Consider the following 24287-nt stretch of genomic DNA (forward strand, 5'->3'; position numbering starts at 1 on the left):
AAGAGACTCACTTAGTCCAGTCCTGTAAGTTCATCTCCAGGGATGGATTTCCGGTGGTTGTTTCGGAATAAGGAGGCACAAACTTTGTTCTTTATAGCCAGATTGGTGAATAGATAGTTAATATAAATAAATGAATATGACTATCACATAAAGTATAAGAGATTATCTCTAGACAATCAAAGTTCTCTTCACAAATGCATTTGTTTTACTTCTGAACAGACAACATCGCAGCTGGTATGCAGTTTAAAAGTGTATGTTGCGGCAGCGCACGCCAAGCCCAGGGTATGAACTTCAGACTTCGGCGACAACCATCCTCTGCCATTTTTCCTGAATTTCCCAGCTGAAAACCAAAGATCCTTTGCGTTTTGGTCGCACAGTCATCCTGCAATACAATCACTGTTTTTGGCTCTTGATCTCTTTGTTTTCCCGGTCACGAAACATCTCGTTCTAGCACACTCCGGAAATCGACCACGCCATCGTCGAGTCATTGCTGATAGACATCATGGATGGCCAGGCTGCCACGAACCAGCCAGTCCCGCCTCAACAGCAACCTTCCTTGATCCGTACGGACCAAGTGGCCAAACTCCCTCATTTAAACGATGCCCAGAAATCCCAACACACACAGCTCGTCCGGGGCTTGTGGGATATTCTCAATTCGCGCGATCCGTCCACCGATGAATACCGAAATGCGCAAATGAGGCTTATGCAAATATCGCAGAACCTCATGAAGGGAATGCAACTATTCAGGAATAAGATTCAGCAGCAGCAGCAGCAGCAGCAGGCTCAAGCACAAGCCCAAGCTCAAGCTCAAGCTCAAGCCCAAGCCCAGGCACAGGCACAGGCACAGGCACAGGCACAGGCACAGGCACAGCAACAGGCTCAGCAGGCTCAACTACAAACAGGACAACAGCAGCAACAACAAGCTCAGGCACAACCCGCTCAAAACCCACAAGCTGCTCAGTCGACTGGTAACATCACGGCGTTTAGTCAACTCCTTCCAGCGATCCAAGCCAAGGTCAATAGCGTGCAGTTTCAGTTGCCTCCCAACGGAACCAGAGAACAGACTGCCAACTGGTTGAATGAAGCAAAGCTTAGATATGGGATGGCGCTGCAGAAACAGGAAATCGGGCGTCAACGAAGTCTGGAAGTGCGACAACAAGTTCAAGCACGTCAAAGTGCTGGGGGTGCTGGGTCGATAAGCACAGAAGAGATGCAAGCATTCAGAACTCGACAACTTCAAGCAGAGAAGTTGTTTCGCGAAGGTCAAGAATTTCTTAGAAAATTCTCAGAACAACAAGAAGGATTCAGAGCTGCCAGAGCTGCTGGTACAGCACAACAAGGCGGCGCGCAGCCAGTACCGCAAGCTCCAAATCAACCAGCGACCTCGACGGCAACTCCCGTGAGTACAGCTACACCAGGGCATCCTGCACAACAAGCACCGGCACCTCATACTATAAATTCTGCTGTAAATGCTGCTCGGGTTCAGGCTCAACAACCCAGTGTACCAGCATTGACACAAGCAGGCCAAGTTCAGGCAACCGCTGCTCCTCAAGCACAAATCGCAACGCCCACCACAGCAGCCACTCCAGTAACAACACAACCAGCAGGACAACCAGTTCAAGCCACAGCTCAAACAGACGCAGCCACGATGGCACAGAATCAAGCAGCTAACGCCCAGGGCCATCCACGCCCGCTGTCGCACGAGGCAGCTATTTCTCAAGCAGCAAAATCCTACCAGGGCAATCAACAACAACAATCTAATCAACAAACCCAACAGGCAGGCACCCCGCAGTCAGCAGCAACTACCCACGCACATCCTCCTGGCTACATTCAGAATCGTTCAACTGAAAACACCACTCGCAACCACAACATGGCTATCCCCAAGAACTTGAACGTGCAGACTCCTGAGCCTGTTGCAATGGGCACTCCTCGTCCTACTCTTTCTGGAGGTCCCAGTCACGGCGCGATGGGTGTCATGGGCCAACCCGCCATTCAGAAACATCCTGGCTACGTTCTCGAGGGCGAAGGTCAACGGGTCTTGAGCAAGAAGATGCTCGACATTTTGGTCCGTCAAGTGACTGGTGGAGGTGAAGGCGAAGGTCTCACTCCTGACGCTGAAGAGGTATCTCTCTCCTCCTTTTTTTCATCATGAATCTCACCCCATACTAATCTTCACAGTTCATCCTCCAAATGGCAGACGACTTCGTCGACGACGTCATCACAGCAGCCTGTCGTCTCGCCAAATTGCGTCCATCATCCACCCTCGAAATCCGCGACATCCAGCTCGTCCTAGAGCGTAACTACAACATGCGCATCTCTGGGTTTGCCACTGACGACTTGCGTACCGTCAAGAAGCCGCAGCCTGCTCAGGGTTGGACTCAGAAGATGTCTGCCGTCCAAGCTGCCAAGGTTACTCAGGGGAAGGCTGAATAGTCTTTCTACAATTTCCTTTCTTTATTCAATTCAAATGAGGAGCGACGGCGTACGGCAACGGTTTAATTTTTAGCTTTCTTCTCGTCTAGAGCATGATACTCAGGAAAGAATGGTTGGGTAGTCGACGGTGCTTGGAAGGAAAGGAGTTTTGATCAGGTTTTGCTTTCCTATGATACTATCAAGTACCTTAGATAGGTCTCTTGAATGATACAGTAATATGGCCATACCTGTCTTCTTCCCTAAGAAAAAGGTATATACATTACCTCCCCTCATTAGAACCAGACTTCCTATCCCCTTCTTTCTTCGTCTCATCCTTATCATCGTCCGAGACAGAACCAGAACCAAACCTCCAAATCCAATCCTTGCCTTTCCTACCCCGTTCATTCAACCACGCTGCATCCTCCTCTTCGATAAGAACTCTATCACTTCCTCTCCCTGGTGTTCCACCGGATGACCCGCTACCACTACCTCCACGTCGATGACCTCGTCCACGCGGTGAAGGGGAACTACTACTTCGAAGACGATGTTGCCTTGCACGCTCACGAGTCAGAGCTGCCGCAATGACCGGATTAGGGATATTTGATGTATTTATTTCGTCGATATCACTGGTATCCACATCCTCGTGCTCATCATGTGTCGTAGCCGTAAGAACCCTCCTCCCAGGCACAGTCAAATGCGTATTCCCTCCCTTCCCCCCATCATCACTACCACTACCATTACCGCTCACACCCTCGGGTGCAGAATTCCACAACATCAACCCCGGCCTCCCCGCCCTGGGCACCGCAGGCACAGCAACTATCTCCGTGACCTCCGACAATCCATCCCCAATCGAATAATGCTCCCTCATACTCAACCTCTCATCACCACTCAGTCGCGCCAAATTCTCAAATTCGTCATCATTCATGCTCATCAATCCCATTTCCGTGTCTTCCGCGGACGTCGATGTAGTATGAGCCGCGATCTGAGGCGTCCAGCGACGGGAGAGATAGCGCTGTAGACGGGATAAAGTACTCAAGCCATCACCGGACCCAGTAAAGGATGCCCGAACGCCGGTTGATATCTCATTATCACTGCTAGGGATCGGTGTTGTGGTTGTGGCGCTGGTGAAAGTAGTACTTCCCACCAAATCCACCGGTCTAAGCCAATACTTGATTAACCTCCATTTCAACCTCACAAACCAACCCTCCACACGCACGTAATCCCTCGGACCGTTTCTAGACCACAGCGTCGGGTTCTGAGAAGCCATATCTTGGAAAAATGTTTCGTAAACGATGCGTTCACGCGGTGAGCGACGACGACTATCTGATGAGCCGCCTTTCATAAGAAAGTAGAACGTCAAAACGCCAAGCATGAATGGTATAGCGGCTATAAAGTACCATTTTATACTGGGCATGTTGGCGAAGGTATCCACATTCATTCCTACATTGTCAGATTCTATCCTTTATGAGTTGGAAGAGAACGTACCGAAGAATCCGACGATGAATGTCAGGGGGAGGAATATAAATGTGATCCAACTCAGTCGCCACACTTTCAATGTCAGTTATTTTCCAGTATGTAGATATTTGGAAGGGGTGACATACTGCTAACTCCCAGTTCTAGACTATGTCTACTATCCCTAATCGACACACTCTGATACAACAACGATATCAACGACTCAGTCGGCTTGGTCAAATCCTCCGCTATCAAATTCGTCAATCTCTCAAAGTCGCTGGGAATATCTTCAAGCCAGTTATCTTCGCTGTCCACATCATCTACCATCGTCAGTCCTATCATCCCGAATAGAAGGGAAAGGGGAGGGGCTACCAGTCAACTCATGTAGCCTCATCCTCATCTCCTGCACCACACTCCCATGCACATTCACCAATTTCTCAACTTTCAGCCACGCACTCGAATTCGCCCACAACTCCGGTGCTCTACTCTCATCGTCCGGTCTTTCGTAGATTTTATCTTCCAGTATTGTCATGTGCGTACCCGCATGATCTAAAAATTTGTCCCATGTCCCGACGACAGATTTAAAGATATCACTCAATATCGCTTTACTGCAGTTCAAGGCAAGTTTCCCGTCATCGTCTTCCACTGGATCGCGAGATTCGAATGCCAAATGAAACGGTAATCGACGCCAACGACATTCCAGATCGCGTCGAGCGGGGATCAGAGTATCGTCAATATTGCCAGACGACGAATTATCGAATATGATAATCACATTTCCATTATCCAGGCGAAGTCTTTGCTTGCTATCTTTATCCTTGCCGTCGGGCATATTATCATCGTCCCCCTCGTCATACACATCAGGAGGATAAAAATGTTTCCGTAACGGCAGATCCTCTCTCGACAATCTGTTCTCAGACGGCGCTTGTTTGTGTTGAATATAGCAACTGAGTCGTTGCACGTATACATCATGTCCACATATCGGTTCATCTATCTCTTCAGTCAAAAGCCCCTCCTCAAACCTCGAAGTGGTGGGAGAGGACATACCATTATCATCAAAATCATTCAACTGCATCATCCTATCCCTCCTCCCCTCTCTCATCCTAGGCCCTCTCCGAAAACTTTTCATATAATCCAACCCAAACGAAGTCCTATTCACCCCCATCCAGGGATCATACTGTACCTTCCACGTCCTGCCCGCTAGAAAGGGTTTCCCACCGCGTAACTCTGGATTCTTATATCTCAAATACCGCCCAAAATCTGACCCCGAGCCATCACTTCGAGATTTATGGGTAGATATATTAAATTTGTGCATAAGAAACGGAACGGCCCAATCCGCATTTTGAACGTGAATTACTCTCATCGTTGGTGTCTCCTGCCCGGATACCCTATAAAATCGGCGCAAGCCGTGGATGGAGAAGATTTCTTGAGCGGCGACTTTGCGGATATGAGAGCGTGATTTATCTAATCAAATCAGATTGAGTTGAAGGAATTGAAAGGAAAGGAGGCAAACCGCTTCGCGCAAAATCGATCATTAGGACTCGTCCGGCCTGGGGGTCGAGGTCGGAGTATTCCTTGTGCCATTTTAGACTTGGGCCTTGGAGGAGGCGTGCTATATGTCATCTATTCAGTCAGAAATCTATGAGATGAGATGGATCGAAGGAGGGAATACCATTGCGTCTATTCCGTTCTTTCTTCCCATCATCTTTCAAGTCATGGGTGTTTTTGTCGTCGGGAATCTCGATATGATCCGACATCCGGCTCTGGGATGCATCTATACTCACTCATCAGTCTCGATCTGAAGAGAGTTGGTAGATACGAACCTCTACTATCCTTCTCCCCATCCACCGCATCGAATCGCGTATCATTCCGACGATCTGTCGGCGACGACGAAGCCGTCACAGTTAACGGCGGTGCTTGCCACGCGTTCTCTTCGGACATTTTACTACTCCACGACACGATACAACACGACGCGAAAATAAAAAATCAAGTCGAACCATAATACTTATATACGAACTACTAGTTAGTTAAACAAAAAGAAAAAAGTAATACGAACACCTAAGAAACTAAACCAACTAAACCGACAGACTAAATCCACTAACCTGTCAACAGTCATGATTATCAGGCTGAACTCATTAGTTCTGTAGGTTACTCAGCTTGCGCACAAACCGGTCATATGGACTGCATCCTCTCTTTACTCCATAACTTATGTATTCCAAGCGAAAGGCTCATAGGTCGGAAATAGAGCCAGCAGAGCCACGCCTAGGAAATGCCTCGTACTGAATCATGGGGCCAAATGGTCATGAGTTTGCATCACAACCACCGGTACATGCACATCGATACTAGGAATCTAGTTTATATACTCACTATGAGTACCTATCTAGAGAACAAGACGAATATTCAGCCAATGATTTAACCCCTACCATGACACTCTAATCTAAAATAAAAATAAGAAATCCCACTAAAATAATAAGATACACTTGAATCGAATGAAGCAGAACCACGAAAAAAAAAAGAAAAAAAAGAAAAGAAGAAAAAGAAAAAGAAAAAGCTGCATAGCCAGTGGTGAGTACTTTATAAAGTACATACGAAACCAAGTCCGTAATAAGAGTCTTCTTGGTGATGGGAATCTTAAATAGATGCAGAAGAGACAAAAAGAAAAGAAAAGAAATGGGACTGAGCGAGAGAAACGGTAGGAAATATATTCAATGAATAAAGAAGGGCTGTCGTACTCGCAACAAACAAGTACAATGATAAAACTTGCTGATCAGACGAGACGAGATAAATGCATAATGAGCAAAAGGCGTATCATGGATAGGAAATAATTATACAAGTCGTCGTAATAGTTTTTGATAAAAGTCCTTTCGTAGCGACTAAGGCCAAGCAGATGCTCGTCGTGGCGAATCTTCCGCTTGAACCTCTTGAAGCATTTTATCTGAAATCTCAGAGCGAGTTCTATTCCGAGGACTGCGCCCACTCTTCTGACTTGCTGCTTCGCCCGCTTCGTCGACAATCGGCAATGTATTTGGTCCGCTGATGCTATTCACATCTTGCGGATCGCGCATCGTGGAAAGTGTTCGCGCATGAGGCTCTGGACCAGTGTTTCGAGTCATATCCTCTGCTTCAGACATTGTTCTTTCCACGGCCTCGGGACGAATGCCTTCGGTGTTTTTCACCTTTTCGTCGGTCGTTTCGCCCTTGGCTCGAGCTTGGGCTAGTCGTTCTGCTTCCTCTCTGGACATGGTGATGCCTTCCATGAAATTGATGAATCGTTCTCCGTATTGCTCAGGAGGGATGGGTGATATTTGTGCCCGACTGTGTGACAGGCCTTTCCAGAAATGTTCTGCCTTTTTGACAATTCCGTACTGTATATCCATTAGAACTGAATACCCCCTAACAATAAGGGTGAACCTACCGGTGTCAAACAATCAATAATACCAAGATAATAAATCTCGTCACCCGGCTGGCCATTCTCGTGCGTCGCGCGAAAACCACCATCATCAGAATAAAAAACCAGATTCTTCCTCTCGTCAAGAATTTCATCTGGCATCTTTGCTGCTGTCTGCTGTATAGGCACCGGCCGCTCTCGTTTCAACGTAAGTCGCAGTTCGCGAGCTTTACGAGCATTCTCCAATTTCGATGGCGTCCGCATCAACAAGGTACTGGGATAATCGTCCTCGTCGCCACCCGGTTGAAAGACTTGCAACGTCTTATCGCGGAGATTCTCCTCATTACCGCGACCCAAGTCATGTATACCCACCAACAGCGAATAATCCATAATCTTCAATCTCTGAAGTAATCGAACGTCACGCCGCAGCTGAGCCATAAACACTTGTTTCTTCATCGGCCCTTCTTCTAAATGACGACCGCGTCGCAACCAGTTGAGATCCTTCATTGTAGCGCGAGGATTCTTCTCCAAATTCTCTTCTTGCAAATCACGCCCAACAGTCGAACCCTTCAAATCAAACGTTTGATGAATATCGCGATGCGGCGGAAACAAATTATTCATTACAACAAAGTGAATCTTCCGTCCATATGCCATCTTGACACGATGCAGACCGTAAAACTGCGATATTAGCGTGTTGGGGTTGCTCTCGATATGCTTGTAATAATCCGGCAGTATCTTGCGTAGTAGCTTGTGTTCGGAATGATGGATCGTCTTGATAATGTACTTGTAATCTCGCGAGAAATAAAAGAAGCTGCCACTCTTTCCCGGTGAGCCCAATTCCGACAAGATATATTTACTCGTCAGGGACATGAGATAATCGGCTGGATCTAGCTTGAACTTGGCACGCAAATTCCGAAAGACCCAAGGAGCATAATCTTTGAATTTGAAGTCGTATTTCGCGGATGGCGTCAACTCGTTGCCGGTTCTATCTTGTCAGCTTTACCTTCTCATCATTTATTGGGAGGGGAGGAACCTACATATCAAATGAAAACTTGTGCTTCGCATTAAAATCAGCCGGGGTCAATTCACGATCCATCTTCGCATTGATTCTCGAAACCACAAATCGAATACCAGTCAGCATATTATACGCCGTCACCCAATTCTGATGGTTCTGGTCGACTTTTGTGCCCACAATAACGCGATCGTCGTCATCTTCCTCGCGGCGCTTCTTTCTCGCGCGTTTCTGTTTGATTGCTTCCGCCCAGCGAGCGGCATCTTCATCGGTCAAGGCTTCATCTGGCGGAAGATCCTGCGCACTAGTTCGAGTAGCTCGGCGGACGAGGTTCAAAGATGCCCGACGGTGATGTTCCGGGCGACCGGAAGAGTACGTTCGAGCTTCGTCAAGAGAAAGCTCGCGACTTCTTCTTGACGTGGATCGAGGTACCTGCAGTGTATGCCTATGCGAATACGGGGTAGGCGAAGACGGCGAAGAAGGGGAATCATAATTCAACGGCGCAGGCGGAGACGAATATCTATGCTGAGAGCGCTTGTTCGGGACTGCAAGCCGGTCGGGTTCAGGAGGAAGATGATTCGTATCATCAGGAAGCGATGTCGACAGCGGAGTATGCGAATAACTCTTCATGCCCTGGTGATTTGCGTCAAAGTACGAAGTGCGATCATCACTACCCGACAACCGCTGCGTATCGCCATTGGGAACCACGGATTTCGACGTCGGCGATCGTGACCGGACTGACGAATTACCATTAACCTGAGGCTGCGGCAGTTCCAGCTCAGAACCCTGTTGTCCATTCCCATCGACCATCGCTGATCCTCGCCGATTGTACGACGGTTGTTGTTGCTGCTGGTACGAATACTGACTATCGCGCAGAGAAACGCTATTCACCGACGGCGTGCTATCTGTTCTCGAATAAGGTCGATCACGACTATACGAACCGATACTAGACCGCCCTCCGTTCAACGACGGGACACTGCCATTCTTTAGACTTGTAAGAAACTGCTTATGATCCGGCTGTTGTTGTTGTTGTTGTTGTTGTTGTTGTTGTTGTTGCTGTTGCTGTTGCTGTTGCTGTTGCTGTTGCTGATGATGATGTTGCTGATGATGATGTTGATGTTGAAAAGAATGCGGTTCCAGGCGGCCCACATCGCCATTGGCCCCCGGAGTGTAGAGAAAAGTGTTGCCCACGGAGGTCTTTTCGTGAGATTTCCGAGAAGCGATATCGAATGAATTGGAGGGACTGGCACTGGCAGGTTGATGATAGGGGCCGTCGGACACGATGGCGGGCATGCTTTCTTTCTTTCTTTCTATTTTTCCTCGTTTTACTCTCTGAAGTCGAGCCTCCGAAAGTCAAATTTCCTCTCAATAAGCTAGAAAAGGCGTTTGTGACGTGAGGTCTGCGTGGAACGGTACTGGCGGGTCGACAGGCAACGTCCGTTGTGCCACAGAATCTCGCTTTTTTCCGCCGTTAAGGAGTAGTTAGACTTCCAGTCTGCCGTAGCATTGACAAAAGAACGAAATCTATCCAAGCAAACTGAAGTCAACAAGCATCGTATACGAATTGCGTAGTCGGCCGTACACGCGAAAGAGAAGAAGGATGAGTGAATTATCACAGGGGGATCGAGTGTCGTTGCACTTGGCTTGGCTGGTCTGGAGAATATGACGCAGATTGGCCAATCGTTCTGCCTGGGTGGATTCTGACTGGTCGGTAGCCGTCAACTTGTGAAATCAGACGAGACGACAGTCACGACACTCGTGTAAAGGAATGCAGATGCCTCTGAGAATACTCTGTCGGCGTCCAAAACAGTCGGACCAAGGAAGGAGTACGTTGGGCGGCGATAAGCTGATTCTCTTCCGCTGCTAAGCCTGTTCCAGTATGACGGGGGCTGGTGCATAGAACTTGGCGCCGTGGCTGAGTCGATTAATTTCCGTTTCGTCCGTACAACATATGTAGTACTACAGTCTACTGTGTAGATACAGAGTAATAGGGGTACATATATTATTCTGCCGGGTCGTTTTTTCTGTGTTCGCGTACTCCGTACGGAGACAGATCAGAAGAAACGATCTCTAGGTCCCATCAGCCAATCATACAAGACGAATCTCGTGGTACTATTCCTGATATGGACTAGTCCAACCCCACTTTCGTATATAATGCACTTCCATTGGCGGATTTCGATCTATATCGACGACTTGGGAGTCTGTAGGCTATGGCAGTCACTCTGCTTGTTTATGTAGGGCTATGTATGAACTGTGAGAAGCAGAAAGTTGAGTTGAAGTGCTCATATTAGTAGTGGACGAGATCCAGCATATATGTTGAATGCCGAGCTTGAATGTCGCCATTATATGCAATCCGGAACATACGTTTATATATATCCGGATATTGTTATCAACCTCCAAGGTTCATCCACATTGAACTGACCAATTGATTCCTTCAACACAGGAGCAAAGGACATATTATTACTGATACCACCCAGTTACCTATCCTCATAATTTCTAGATACATTGAACTCAAACCTGGGGTTCGTTCTGCTCGCTACCATCCACGTCCGTCCGAAAAGACTACGCCCGCGGACATAAACAGAACGAATCTACCTAAATTTCCCCATTGAAAATTTATGACTAAGAGCAAGAAGAACACATACAGAGGTAGGTAGTCAAGTAGCGAAGCAATCCAAAAGAACAGAGCATGGGTCCATGCCTGGTGACTACAACACTGCGACGCGACGGATCCCGAGATACCCATCACTGAGTTGAGTCCACTACAACTACAATTAACCTACAATATTTACGACGGATTCCCTCACAAGAAACAGACCGAAAGAATTAAACCAAGCAATCAATTAGTAAACATACCACAAAAGACTGTAAATATCCCTTCCCTATCCAGGACAACACCAGATAGTAAACGAAAAGACATCCAACCTCGGCCTAAACTTAAGCCTAAATAATCCAAGATAAAATCCATAAAGAAGTTCAAACCGTCAATTCCCATATCTCAAGAACAATACAAACATAATAGATATAACAACTGGTAATAGTAACCCCCATAATCTCAATCGAGCAGAATAGAACAAACAAACATGAATAGAACACCCTCCAAGCTAATCAGACGCCGACCAGTACCGAATCAAAAACATAACGAGGTAATAGGATAATCAACAGAAACACAAGGTGACAGGATGAAAGATCATCCTTTTGATATCTCGGTTTGAGGTAATGGAAACACGTGTCACGACGCGTCAAACCGCCAAGGGAAAAGAGAAAAAAAAAAAGAAAGACACATCACATAAGAAATAAAACAAACGAAAAGCATAATCATGACAAGAACAAATATTTCATCTTCTGAAATCATGCTGCAGCCTTCTTGGTTGTGGCCTTCTTCTTAGGAGCAGCCTTCTTTGCTGCGGGCTTGGCGGTTGTTTTCGTCACGCGGCCGGACTTGGTCTTGGTCTCGACCTTTGGTGCGTCGACGATGGCAGGCGCAGCTGTAGAGGTCTTGCGAGGTTTGGCAGTGTTTGCCTTGGGCTTGGTGGCTGTCTTCTTGGTGGTGGTAGCCTTCTTTGCGGGCTTAGCAGGTGTGGTGCTGGTTGCTTTCTTGGCGGCGGCCTTTTTGGGGGCAGCAGCAGCAGCAGCAGGTTTGGCGGCAGGCTTCTATCATGAGTTAGTCTGAGAAAGACGCGCATGAAGCATCCGGATGGACGGGGTATACCTTAGGAACGGGTTTGGCAGCAGCCTCCTTCTTGGCGAGCTTCACGGGGCCAGAGGGTCCTAGACGCGTCGGTTAGCAACAATCCGACATTCATAGCAGTCATGGAAAAGAAGACTAACCCTTTGGTTGGCTGAACTCTCCCTTCTCAACACCGGCCTTGATGGCCTTGTTGAATTGAGAGTCAAAGGCAGCTGGTGACACGACGGTGATCTTGTTGTTGGCCTGGACATATTTCTTGATAGATTGACGGCTGTAGCGCAAGTTAGTATATGGATGAGATGAGAATATAGAAAGTAAGGCTATGATCAATGCGCCGTAGGTAAGACGATCAATCGTGCCCGACGCGCCAAAGACGCGAGACCAGTCCCGGAAACACGTACCTGCTACCATTGCGTTCTTTCAACTGAAATTAAAATCATGTCAGTCATGATGCAAGACCAATAAATAAATACCAAACAATAAAACCTCTTGCAAAGAAATGTCATGGTGATGGTTGCAGTCGCGCCTAAAACTTCACGGTCGCAACCCAACCACCACAACACCGACAAAGACCCAACCAAAACACGACGCTGATCTACTCACATTAATAATAGCATCCTTGATCATATCTATATTGCAATAATCAGAATTGATACGCGACTCAAACGATACCAAAATCAAATTGACGCGACATGGTGGTGAGGAAAAGATCAGGGAATATATGGCAAGGCGATGACAAGAAACATACCGCGATAGGAGGCATGGCTGGGAGCGGCCTTTTTGGAAGCAGCAGAAGCGGCAGTGGAAGCTTTCTTGGGAGGCATTGTGATGGTTGATTTGATAGATAGATATCGAGATTGATCTGAGAATCAAAAAAAAAAGAAAACTAAGAGTTCGTCTGGTGGCAGAGTTGAAGGTGAAAAGGAGCAAAATGCGGAAATGGCGAGAGAGAGGAGGGAAAAATGGTTCGCGGGGCAAGGGCAATTTATAAGGGAACCCGTGTTGACACAAGATCAACCTTCTTACGTTCCCCCAATTCCCGGCAACCACACCAATCTTTCTCCTACTTGTGTTCGAGCTTTTAGTTCATGCGACCACATTTTTCTTATTGGCTTTGTCTCCTGAAATCTGGAATAAGTGGATCATGTTTTAAGATTTTCTGATTCAGTCATTTTGACTTGGCTGGCTCGCTTGTCTGCCTGTTCTGGTTCCAGATTCTTGTGTTGAATGGTTCTGTCCAGAATACCTGATGGACGCGTCGTGGCACGTCCGATTATTCTACATCATACATATCCAATATTTCTTATGATCGATCCTGTCAAAAAAGAAGATGTTTTATTTTTATCGATTTCCAAAAATCGAAAAGCAGTGCACAAGTCATGATCCCCTGTAGTCATAACACTGATTGTTGCATCGTCCGGATGCAGACAAGACAGACCGACAGACCGACTCGACTCGACTTGTATCGTCTCTTGATGAAAGCTGATATCGAATACGATAAGAAACGAAAAGAATAAATCGATGACTCTACCACGGAATACAATAATCATCCTCTTTAACTCTAGCAGAACTGAGAAGATCAGCAGTACTCGAGTGTATCGATCAGACAGGGTCACGAGGTGCGACCTCCATCAAACACTGGATCGCCATCTTTCCACAACACCACTTCTCTGTTCAATCTTTTTGCTTCTCACATTATGATAACAGAAAGTTGTATTTACATATTCACAAGCATCTTCAAAGAATAAGAATACCTAGTCCTCGCCACATTCTATGTATGTGAGTAGAGTAGCCCATTGACGTGGCCATGTTAGGGTTCCAGAGTGCAGGTGATTCGCTCACAAGTCACATGCCGACTCTTTCCGCTTCTGGTAAGGGTTTCCCTGTCTGGTTAGTTTGCTAGTGTTCTTTTTCCCTTATCTCTCGGACTCTCCTCCCCAACTACTTCATACGCCTTCTATTGTATGGGAGTGGAATACGGGATTCTTACTGATCCTTCCCAGTACTCACGATATTTTCTATTTTTGATACTATATTCTAATCGAGGATTTTAATGTCCTTCTATTGATACAGAGCTAGACAAAAAATGGTTTGCCCGTCATGCAAAATCAGCAAAATAAAGCTCATTACATCCCCCATACATGCAGCTCTGCACGATTCCCGGGCCCTTGCATCGAGTTTCCTTTCAACGTTCTAGGCTTTACACTACTAATATTGATCAAAATTCTGAAGAAGAGTAAATATGGCAGATGCTGAAATGTATTTGAATGATATTTGGTTTTATTTTTGCCTGGTTTAGGCAAGATCACGGTCGCAAAGTTGGGTGAGTTTGTTAGTCATCGGAATACATTTTCGGTGATCTCGAGTGTATTTGGAGGATTGATACGTTGAATTTTTGTATGAATATTCTGATGGCTTTATTCAAACATCAAATGACAAGAAAGTAGTTGTCACTGGAAAAATTCCATTTAACTTGGGGAGAAATCTGGGGTGACGTATTCTAGATAGACGACAAACTTATTCCCTGTGCCGAACGCCGTAACGCCTTGCTATATGCACACGCTGTATCTTTAGGGGGGCTCCCATCGAAGGGAGAACAGAAGCAAAACACAGTCCTCTGCTTCATCACTCATACAGCACCCCGCGGCCGCGCTTTGGCTTCCTTCTTAGCTTTGGCCTCTTCCTTCTTCCGCTTCTTCTGCTCTTCAATCTTTTCATCATGTTTGCGTTTCAAGCTCGCTTTCTCTGCCTCAGTCTTGGTTACCGGTTTGAAAAACCCTTCCAGCCGAGACTGCTGTGCGGACTTGAGATTTTTGGCCAATCGCGCTGCGCCGTTGCGAACTCGATCTTCACTGAATCCTTTCTCTGTGACTAAGAATTGGATTAGTCCTTCCACATCGGGACTCTCCCATTTAAAGTCGCATTGCGGATCATCAGCCTTCCTCACGTCCGGGTTGAAGAAGAGTTCGCGCGCTTCCTTGTACGGCCAGTCGTCGGGAATGACGTATTTCTTCTTGGGGTCACTTTCAATAGCTTCCACCACCTTTTCGAGAGAGCCATGTTCGCGAATGAGTTTCAATGCTGTATTGGGGCCGACTTTGGGGATGGGTTCTAGATAATCACAGCCCAAGAGAATACAGAGGTCGATGAACTGCCTTCGTTAGTTAGGGTAAGAGTGTTTGCGGCGAAATGCTCACCTGCTTCCTGTCCATGCCAAGACCTTCAAGAGCCTTGTCCAGATGAATCTCCTGAATGGGTTCCTTCCGTTGTTCGCTAAAAGTCAAATGACGTAGTAGAATCGGCGCCTCAAAGCATAGCGTGTCCATATCTTCCGAAGCGGCAGCGTACACTTTACCCGCACGAGCCAAAACCGCACACTGCGCTTCAGCTTCGGTCGGGGCATCAATGTACGGAACTCCCATCAACTTCAAAAGCTTCTTGCACTCTTCATTATGCTCGCGAGTAACCCGAACTGTCCTTCGCGAGAATTTCTCCATGTCTTCTGCCGTACCGGTCTCCTTGGCTTCTTCGTGAGCCTCGTGAGCTTCCCTCTTCCGCGCTGATCGTTTCGCGAGTTCGCCGCCTTTGAGTTTTGGAGGGGCACCGTCAAACACGTAGAGGGGTTTGATACCATTGTCGACAATTCGTAGCGTGCGATAGAACATGCCCATGAGATGAGAGGTGGTTTCGCCAGCATCGCTCATTAGTTGTTGACCGTCTGAACGGACGGCGATCAAGAAGCTGTAAATGCTCATGGATCTGTAGACAATCAATTTCTGATTATGCTAACACAAAAGTAACGGGGTAGATTACGCATCCTGCAAGTAAATTAGCTATTGCAATTCATCTCACATCCTGTTTATACGTACAATGGCAACCTTGCGGCCGAAATGGTTTTTGATTTCGCCCGTCTTGACCGCATCGGGGGCATTCTCAGAAATGACCTGGTAGAGATCTGCTGACGTTAGGCTGGTGTATTGCAGTAGAGTAAGTGATTACTGACGTTTGATTCCCATGGTGAGGATTCTTGTCTAGAGCTCATGCACTGATGAAATGGAGAAGAACTGAACACATCGAGGGACAACCTGGAGACGCGGACAGACGCGCCGATGAGGTCAATGCGCGCGTTGACCATTTAGCCAGATCAGGAATAGCGTATAATTTATTGCCTTACTGCCTCAGGCAGCCCGGGCTCATGCCCGATGGTCGCCCATTCCCCGCTCGTACAGTCAGTCTCTCCCCAGTCTCTCTGCCGACCTGCAGCCCTGATCTATAGCTACTGCCACTACTCGCCCACAATCACACCACACCACACAACACCGTACCTCTTGCGGCAATCTCCCCGTCGCTTTATATACACAATGTCACCTGCCAGATAATCTTCTCTCGCTGACGATGAAGCGGAATCGCATCCAGTTCGAAACCAATGGCGAGTACTCTTCCTCCTCTCCGGCGGGCGGAGGTGGAGGAAGGGTACCCCAGAATATAGATGATGACACTCGAAACAATTCCCGCCATATACCCAAGATCTCTCGCAAGATTCGGGCATGTACCGAATGTAAGCGACATAAAGTGCGCTGTGATATGAAGACTGGCGATCAAATCTGCCAACGGTGCCAGCGAATGGGACTACAATGTGTGGTGAACAAGAGTCTTCAGACCTTATTAGACGATGAAGCCGAGTAAGTGTCTGCGAATACCAAATGGAAATGTCTAACACTTTCGGGTATAGATGGAAGACGATGATCGAATTAGCCATGTCCGATCTCTTGAGAAAAGCCCAACTACCAGAATTGTCATACTACCAAGCAGGTGGCCCTTCGCCGCCCCAGACTCGATACAACGAGCGCAGCCGAAAATTATCAACCGCATCGGTCGAAGCCATGCCTCATATGGAAGAGCATACACAAACCAACGGAACAAATCATTCCCGTCGCCCCAGTTCCGGATACCGCACACACAGGGAACAATCTCACTACTCCCCGGAAAGAGAGGAACCAGGACAAGCGACCCTTGTAACAGCTCCAATGGGCAGTCTTTTTGAAGTCACACAATTGAGCCACTCGCGAGGGAATTCACCCACGCGTCAGCATGCACCGGACCGCATGGTGGCTGCGGATCTGATATCACGGGGAGTTGTAGATCTGGCCGAGGCAGAGGAACTCTTTGCATACTTTGATAGTCGTCTCAATCATTATTTGTGGGATAGCATGGTGATGAATCATGCGAATTTGATGTCGGTTCGCCAGTCGTCTACATTACTTACTGCGGCCGTCTTGGCGGTGACGGCTCTCCATATCCCCAAGAAGGAGCGAGTATTTGATACATGCTATGCAGAATTTGCAAGATTGGCTTCGGATTCGATGCTGAATCGGCACCATAGTCTGGACGACTTGCGGGCTTTGTGTATTGGCGCATTCTGGTTATCTGACGTCAGCTGGAAGCTTTCGGGATATGCAGTTCGCATTGCTACTGAACGAAATCTTCATCAGTGTTATAGAAAGGCCATACAAGGTTCACCAGAGCACCGAGAACAGACGCAGCTGTGGTATATTCTTTATGTAAGGATATAGCAACCTGACTTGGACTCTTACTGACGATACAGATCCTTGAACATCACTTTTCTATTGCGTATGGGAGACCGCCTATTATTCACGAAGATACTTGCATCACCAATCACGAAATTTTTTTGAATCATCCATCATCCGGTCAACGTGACATACGCGTCCATAGTCAAGTCGCCTTGTTCATCGTTCTGACTCGCATCTATCACGCATTCGGGCCTGATGTTGATGTTGAAGTTCTAGAGCATGAACTCCCACGAATAGAGGAATTTGATAAAGATCTTGAGAATTGGAGAAGAGTGTGGCGGCCACGAATAAGTGAGTGCTCTTTCCCCCTTTTCTCACCGGGTTGATACTTACCGACCCTTTAGCTGGAAATCCCTATCTTGGAGATTATCCCTTCAAAGCCGTCAATCTCAATTATAACTTTTCCCGTCTTACCCTCAATTCCACTGCTCTGAGGACGTATCACTGCGCGACCTCAACTCGACCGCTTTCCGCAGCTCGCAAGAAACATGCCGAGGTTGCCATCAACTCGGCCATCGCGACTCTTACTGTTGTCTTGGACGAGCCTGAAGTTCAGGAAAGTCTCGTTGGGACTCAATTGTTCTTACATAGCATGATCACCTTTGCAGCCGTGTTTTTACTCAAAATCGCTGTCAAAGCACATCCTAACTGCATCATTGGACCCAACAGTCAGCGCAATTCACTTGCCGCCGCCGGTCTGAATATCGACATTCCCTACGTCCTTGAAGTCATTGAAAAGATTGTCAAGATCATGATATCCGCCAGCGAAAAAGCGAGCGAACGCCATGTGAGTCATCATATCGCGCGAGGTCTCGGAAAAATGCTAGAAGGATTTCGAGAATGGGAACAACGAAACACACAACACAGCAACGGACAGCCGTTACGACCCCAACCACCGAGCTGGGTTCATGATACCCCGTCACTGTTTAGTACAGTATCTCTCACAAACCCGCAAACCCTCGGTGGACGCGCAACAATTTGTAATCATCCTCCCCCAATGCTCGGCGTGGCGCCGTTGTCATCTGAGCGTGGCAACACCACCGCCACCAACAACAATAGCCATAATAGTTCGAACCATAACAATCACACTAACCACAATAACAATTCTAACGCCTTCCCACCATCATCATCTACAGCATATCTATCCGCAAAATCACAAATCGGCCTCTCTGAAGGATCACTAGATCCCATGATGACGGATATGTGGGGATTTGAAGAGGAGTATTTCCCGATGGGAGTATTTGACTTTTTGCAATCGCAAATGCCGGCATAGGGAGATTTATGTATACCCTTTATCTTTATGTCATGTCATATGAATATAATAACTTATTCAAGCAAGATCTTGATTTTTTTTTTTTTTTTTTTTTTTTAAAGCAAGCAAGAAATAACAGATGATCCTTGAAAACAGAGCGAGACAGGAATCTAACCAGACGCATCGTCAACCATAGTCCACTCCGTCTCCTCCCCTGAAGGAGAGGCTGATGAATCCGAGAAATCATGGGTGCTGTTAGCATTGACACGATTCCTGAAACATAGTTGCATGGAGGCAGGGACGTTGCTGGGTTTCCCGCTTTTGATTCGAGCATGTTGCCATTTCGTTACGAAAGAGGACCAGAATTCTTCGAATGTTGGGTTCGGCTCGGGTGGTTTGGGAGGGGATGGAGTTGGGTTTTTGGGGTCGTTGTCGCCGTCTCCGTCTCCGTCGCTGTCGCTGTCGTGGTGGTGATGGTGATGGTGATGGTGGTGGTGGTGATCGTGATCGTGATCATGGTTATGACCCTTAACTGTTTCCCCCTGTACCCATACGTATTTCTTCACCGGATCATACCAAAGCACACACTCATCCTTCAAAACATAACCAACCCGGGCCAAGAGAATCAACAAAAAACGCTTAATCTCAAACAGATCCTCTTCTTCCAGGTCCGATAAGATCGTTGACACGGGCCTTGTGCCTGATGGTCTTGTACCGGAGAAGATGTCTAGATAACCACCTGGATAGGCGCCGGTATGGTCTTGGGTTTCGTCTATGCCTTCAATGATCTCGTGATCCTCGTGGTAATAAGGGTTGAAGACTGTTTCGAAGATGGCTTCGTTAGCGTAGTAGGTCGCTTCTCGATCATACTCATCCCTGCATGGTTCACGTGGGATGTTGGGGGCTAAGAGGCCTGGATTTAATCTTTCACTCTATCAGTTCGATCCTTACACCTTCTGAGATTGGGTCTAGAGAGGAAGAGGGAGTACTGTTCACAAATCATAAGAACACAATTGGTCCTCTCATTGGTATGAGTATCGACTCGACACGCCTCAAACACACCGGTCATGTCGTGTCGGTAGGGGTTGTAGTGTTCTTCTACGAGGCTGATGAGTTCGTAGTGTGTGCTACCCATGTAGCCTGTATGTAGTGTACGGCCTAGTTTTTCTCTCATGGAGAAGGGTTCGGGGTTGAAGGGGGCCATGGTTGTGGTGTTCCCTGTGGCCCTTGGGAGGTGTTGAGGGTGTAGGTGTTCAGGGATGTACAGGGAAAGATGGTTTTTTTCTGGTGTATACCTATATAAAGAAAAATTTGATGTCAATGACGAGATATATTGTCATTGACTTACTACCTGTAGATGGAACGTAGTGAGTCTATTTGCAGGTTCCGTTGGCACTGTTATACCGTCTTTAGGGCTCGGTAGGCAGGCATCAACTTATGGAACCACAGAACTCAAGTAAAGCATAACACGTTATCAATTTCTGCCAGTGGAGAGAATCTATGATAGAATCTTCTTAAACACCGCCCCAGCTCCTCCCTGCTCCTTGATTCTTCTCTCCAACACATCCAACCTAGTCATCTTCTTGACAGTCCCATCCAAAAACCCGATAGGTAAAAGCGACGCGATGCGTACTAGAGTCGAATACTTCCCTCTCCAAACCAAATAAGACGGACTAGATTTACTAAGGTCCCGGACAACAGACTCGGCCTATTTCGTGGGATCGTCGGCGTCTGCCATGTTGTCTTGTCCGGACATTGCTCTTTCCACCGTCTCCTTGGCGACATTGTACAGTGAAGTAGGTGGTAGGGTGGAAGCGGGTGTATTCTCAAAGAAGTTTGACTTTACGGCACCCATCATCAAGTTGATTGATTTGATGCCGAAGGGAGCGAGTTCTAGACGTAGAATCTCAGTGATACTAGCCGCGGCAGCCTTGGAGGCTGCATATGCGCCTGCAAATGGTTGCATGCCAGCTGGTACAGATGAGCAGGAGGTATTATTAACCACCATACCACCGTATTGAGACTTGCTCAACAGCGGTAGAAAAGCTCGCGTTACGCTGATTATGGACCAGACATTCAAATCAAACAGTTTCCGTGCTTGGTCAAGCTCGAGATCCATAAGGGGCATTGAGTACCCGCCACCGGCATTGTTTAAGAGAACATCGAGGGAGCCGTGGGTAAGTTCTGAGATTTGCGAAACGGCGCTGACGATCGATTTGTCCGAAGTGACGTCTAGTTGGATTGCCTCGATGCCGGCTGTTGTCGCTTGTTTTAATTTTGTCAGATTGCGAGCAGAGGCGAAGACGCGCCAGCCAGCTTTGTGGAAGGCGAGGGCGAGGTGTGAACCTAGACCGCCATCTGAGCAGCCGGTGATGAGGATTGTAATTTCATATATATCGGCTAGTGAAGTTGCCTATCACCGGTACATGGTAGGTATTTATATGCCATGAGAGTGAGATAGAGAACGGACAAAAACGGTCGAGTTCTATCAGAAATAGGGTATTTAAGTCAGCTGAAAGTTTATGTACATAGTTTCAGCTTATCTATTGCAACAGCTTTGTATAAACTTAACTAAATCGATTGTCTTTCAGTCAAAGAGTTTAAGCAAGGATGTAAACTCTCATCGGCTGAACTTCATACCGATTCGGGCGAACCCTTGATCCGTGTGAAGTTACAAGGCCGAATTGATTAGTATTGCGTATTATGGAATCAATGTTTCTTCTAAGTTAATTCTGAGGAGTAACTGGTTTGTTTCATTGGTTAGGTTCCAAAGGGGTCCTTCATCAGGGTTAGGGCTTGAATCCCTATTTATCCTTAGATCACTGGGAATCGTCTTTAGTAGAACTAACATACACAGTATCCACCTAATTGAGTATAGACGAAACATTCTCCCAAAGTCTATTCTTTCTACACCGATTGCAAGCCTGAAGCTTGCACTGGCGACATTCAAAGATGTACTCAGGTAACATATGATAGCACTCCTCGCATTGGTGAGTCCCACGCACCCATCTCCAGTGCCAATGCTCGCATTCGTGGTTATTTCGGAGGATTCCTATCGCTTCAACGACCAAAGTAGCCCATGGTGCTTGTTCTTGTTGCGCCGGTTGTGGAGTCTCCGTGACTGATCGAGGCTCCTCGTTTTCTATCGGAGTAGGTTGCTGTGTACGGGGAATGGGAGCAACTAGTGCAGGATTCGCAGCCCCAGGACTATTCTGTTCACGATCGATTATCTGATGAGCACGGGATAGGAGGCGATGTTGGTCCCATTGTTCGCACTGGCAGGTTTTCCAGCGCTCTCCACAATTGTAGCAGAATTGGGCACCGCAGCGACAGCTGTTGTAGACTGTGGTAAGCAAAAATCTTGCAAATGCCGTGAAAGGAAAGACGCTAACGTCATATGGTTACACCCATAATTCAGTTCCACCATACGCCAACATGAATAACAGCGCTGCCATCCATTTTCCCGCGCAGTAGCCATTAGCTGCTGCGTGGCTTCATCGAGACAATCGCCCGTATGAGCTCGTGCCTTGCAAGACGTGCAAGTAGTGAATCCGCAATTAGGGCAAGTAGCTATTTCCCCATTGATATGAGCCGGGGGGATAAAGACCGAGCACTGGGTATTGTAGCAGTACGTTCTATTTGGAGTCTCGAACTCGATTTTCTTCTTCTCAAACTGCTGCACAAGATCAGACTTCAGAAAGATACGTGCAAAATTCATGGCAATGGGCTGTCGACAACATTTGGGAGGGAATAGAGTCTCATCTGTCATCGATGCCTTGAAGAGATCCTCTAGACAGGTACGACAGTACTCGTGACGGCAGGGTACGCGGACCACGTTGACGAATTCAGTTTCTTCGCCGCAGGCGACGCAACGACGCATAGATGATGCTGGCTGGCGAGTTCGTTTAGCTGCCCAGGCTGATGATTCGCCCCTTTCAGTCTCCTCGTTGACCGTTTCAGTGCCATACGTACCAGAAGAGCCTTGAAGATTAGACACGTATAAGATACGCAGTTTCTTCAGAGTCTTGTCATCCAGACTAGACGGATCCTGGCTGGATTTAGCTGTCTCTTCTGCAGCCACGGGAAATTGATCCCCAGTCCATCGATGAGCAATATCTCTGTCCTTCACCGCAGTCTCTTCCTGAGCGATACCATCAGCCAACATCTGCCCATTAGCCCGAACGGCAGCTGCGACACTTTCAGCCATTCGTTTATCTAAAAGCAACCGAGAAAGCTTTTGTAATTCTTCATTTTGTAGCTGAAATGCTTCCTCTTCGCTTGTGGGATCTCGAGATTTCCCTTTGGACGTGTTGAAGTAATGTTCTGCATCTTCTATTTGCAGTTGGACGATGAGACTGGCCGAAGCCAGGTCAATATCCGACTCAAGAAGCCAGTTCATTGCGGCCTTGGAGCTTGAAATCAGATATTTTGATCGTGTGTGGTGTGTAGGGATATGAGGAAAAAGGACGAGTGTTGAGATATTCCCGCTCTTATACACTGCCTCAACCTCATCTGGCTCCACGCCCTATTTGCAAGGTAGACGGGAAATTCCGTAATTCTGTTTATTTAATGATATAATTAATTGAACAAGTCTTTGTCCTGGTGTATCCTGCCAGGGCAAGGATGTTGCGCGAGAATGGTCCATTGTGTGAAGGAAAAGATTCAAAGATTCAAAGGTTCACACAACTCTTGATTTCTACTTAGGTAAGTTCTTTCTTTCAATGAACTACAATAAAAGAGGAGTCACTATCTTGTCCTGCAGCCTGAAATAAGTGAATGTCTGTATCTTTGCGAAATACTCTCATCCCCTACTGTTAAAGCATGTAAGCCGGCACGAAATAAGTTTTCAAGCATCGCTCATAGTTACTAGACTCTTCCTAGTCTTTACTTATCGCTCTTTCTTTCTTCTCACTATGTAATAATGGACATAAACCCTACCTGTGTATCAGCTGCCACATATTTGGCCTGACATACAAGAGTCAATTTGAGTGCTTGGATCATTTCAGAGTACATGAACCGTCTTATAAGCCCTTTCCGAGTCTTCAATCAAGATGATCCAGGCATTCCACTTTAAAGTAGAGCTAAGTCTTGCTATGGGCCACGTAATCCCTTGAGTCAGCATTTGCCACTCATGACGCTACCAATGAGCATGTCAAACATTACGAGGTGTTCGTTGGACTGTCAATGCTTACAGAACACCTATCAAAGCTTTAGACAGCTGAGAACCCTCTCTTGCAGAGGAAATTCTGGCTCCGAAGGACTTGAAGAACTGTGGTACCATCATTACAGCGGAATCGTGTTTCAATCAGCCGAGTCAACCCGGCTGGAGGTGAAAGGGCCGTGACCTAGTCCCAATCTTCCTAATGTTTCAAAATCTGAAGAATTTGAATATTGGGGAACTCGTTCACAGAGGGCCAAAGCGCAGCGGACGTATATTGCTACCTCTGACTCAATATGAGAAGCCTGTCTCCTAATATCAGGGGTCAGATAGG

At 47.1% G+C, this 24287-nt stretch overlaps 8 protein-coding genes across 8 annotated transcripts, besides 5 other annotated features; 2 read left to right on the forward strand and 6 right to left on the reverse strand.

Annotated features, from left to right (window-relative positions):
• Positions 1–502: 502 nt before the first annotated feature.
• TSTA_102670 (transcription initiation factor TFIID subunit 12, putative) lies at positions 503–2892 on the forward strand (the record flags this gene model as incomplete). The annotated part of the gene is made up of 2 exons (XM_002486230.1): positions 503–2122; positions 2179–2892. The coding sequence occupies 2 exons, from the start codon at positions 503–505 to the stop codon at positions 2431–2433; spliced, it is 1875 nt and encodes a 624-aa protein (XP_002486275.1). The 3' UTR covers positions 2434–2892.
• Positions 758–781: a microsatellite.
• TSTA_102680 (uncharacterized protein) lies at positions 2178–5802 on the reverse strand (the record flags this gene model as incomplete). Its single annotated transcript, XM_002486231.1, has 8 exons — positions 2178–3852; positions 3898–3960; positions 4014–4184; positions 4237–4851; positions 4909–5325; positions 5375–5473; positions 5534–5635; positions 5685–5802. 8 exons carry the CDS (start codon positions 5800–5802, stop codon positions 2693–2695), a joined length of 2745 nt encoding a protein of 914 aa, XP_002486276.1. The 3' UTR covers positions 2178–2692.
• Positions 5803–6262: 460 nt separating this feature from the next.
• TSTA_102690 (multicopy suppressor of stt4 mutation) lies at positions 6263–9554 on the reverse strand (the record flags this gene model as incomplete). The annotated part of the gene is made up of 3 exons (XM_002486232.1): positions 6263–7226; positions 7277–8234; positions 8287–9554. The coding sequence occupies 3 exons, from the start codon at positions 9552–9554 to the stop codon at positions 6735–6737; spliced, it is 2718 nt and encodes a 905-aa protein (XP_002486277.1). The 3' UTR covers positions 6263–6734.
• Positions 6367–6411: a microsatellite.
• Positions 9278–9383: a microsatellite.
• Positions 9555–10901: 1347 nt separating the features above from the next.
• Positions 10902–12823, reverse strand: TSTA_102700 (histone H1). The gene is made up of 6 exons (XM_002486233.1): positions 12701–12823; positions 12556–12581; positions 12354–12376; positions 12093–12223; positions 11974–12032; positions 10902–11915 (listed from the first exon to the last, which is right to left on the reverse strand). The coding sequence occupies exons 1-6, from the start codon at positions 12774–12776 to the stop codon at positions 11613–11615; spliced, it is 618 nt and encodes a 205-aa protein (XP_002486278.1). The 5' UTR covers positions 12777–12823; the 3' UTR covers positions 10902–11612.
• A 1396-nt stretch (positions 12824–14219) lies between these two features.
• TSTA_102710 (Flap endonuclease Rad27, putative) lies at positions 14220–15968 on the reverse strand (the record flags this gene model as incomplete). Its single annotated transcript, XM_002486234.1, has 4 exons — positions 14220–15103; positions 15150–15711; positions 15805–15907; positions 15956–15968. The coding sequence occupies 4 exons, from the start codon at positions 15966–15968 to the stop codon at positions 14582–14584; spliced, it is 1200 nt and encodes a 399-aa protein (XP_002486279.1). The 3' UTR covers positions 14220–14581.
• A 379-nt stretch (positions 15969–16347) lies between these two features.
• On the forward strand, positions 16348–18878 carry TSTA_102720 (fungal specific transcription factor, putative; the record flags this gene model as incomplete). The annotated part of the gene is made up of 4 exons (XM_002486235.1): positions 16348–16634; positions 16685–17513; positions 17558–17834; positions 17888–18878. 4 exons carry the CDS (start codon positions 16348–16350, stop codon positions 18814–18816), a joined length of 2322 nt encoding a protein of 773 aa, XP_002486280.1. The 3' UTR covers positions 18817–18878.
• Positions 18879–18889: 11 nt separating this feature from the next.
• Positions 18890–18913: a microsatellite.
• Positions 18914–18965: 52 nt separating this feature from the next.
• Positions 18966–19999, reverse strand: TSTA_102730 (uncharacterized protein; the record flags this gene model as incomplete). Its single annotated transcript, XM_002486236.1, has 2 exons — positions 18966–19719; positions 19785–19999. 2 exons carry the CDS (start codon positions 19997–19999, stop codon positions 18966–18968), a joined length of 969 nt encoding a protein of 322 aa, XP_002486281.1.
• Positions 19260–19295: a microsatellite.
• A 504-nt stretch (positions 20000–20503) lies between the features above and the next one.
• Positions 20504–23194, reverse strand: TSTA_102740 (IBR finger domain protein; the record flags this gene model as incomplete). The annotated part of the gene is made up of 3 exons (XM_002486237.1): positions 20504–21208; positions 21801–22128; positions 22188–23194. 3 exons carry the CDS (start codon positions 23192–23194, stop codon positions 20504–20506), a joined length of 2040 nt encoding a protein of 679 aa, XP_002486282.1.
• Positions 23195–24287: the final 1093 nt, after the last annotated feature.

Source organism: Talaromyces stipitatus, genomic scaffold (assembly GCF_000003125.1).
Source record: "Talaromyces stipitatus ATCC 10500 scf_1105507295511 genomic scaffold, whole genome shotgun sequence".
NCBI lineage: Eukaryota > Fungi > Ascomycota > Eurotiomycetes > Eurotiales > Trichocomaceae > Talaromyces > Talaromyces stipitatus.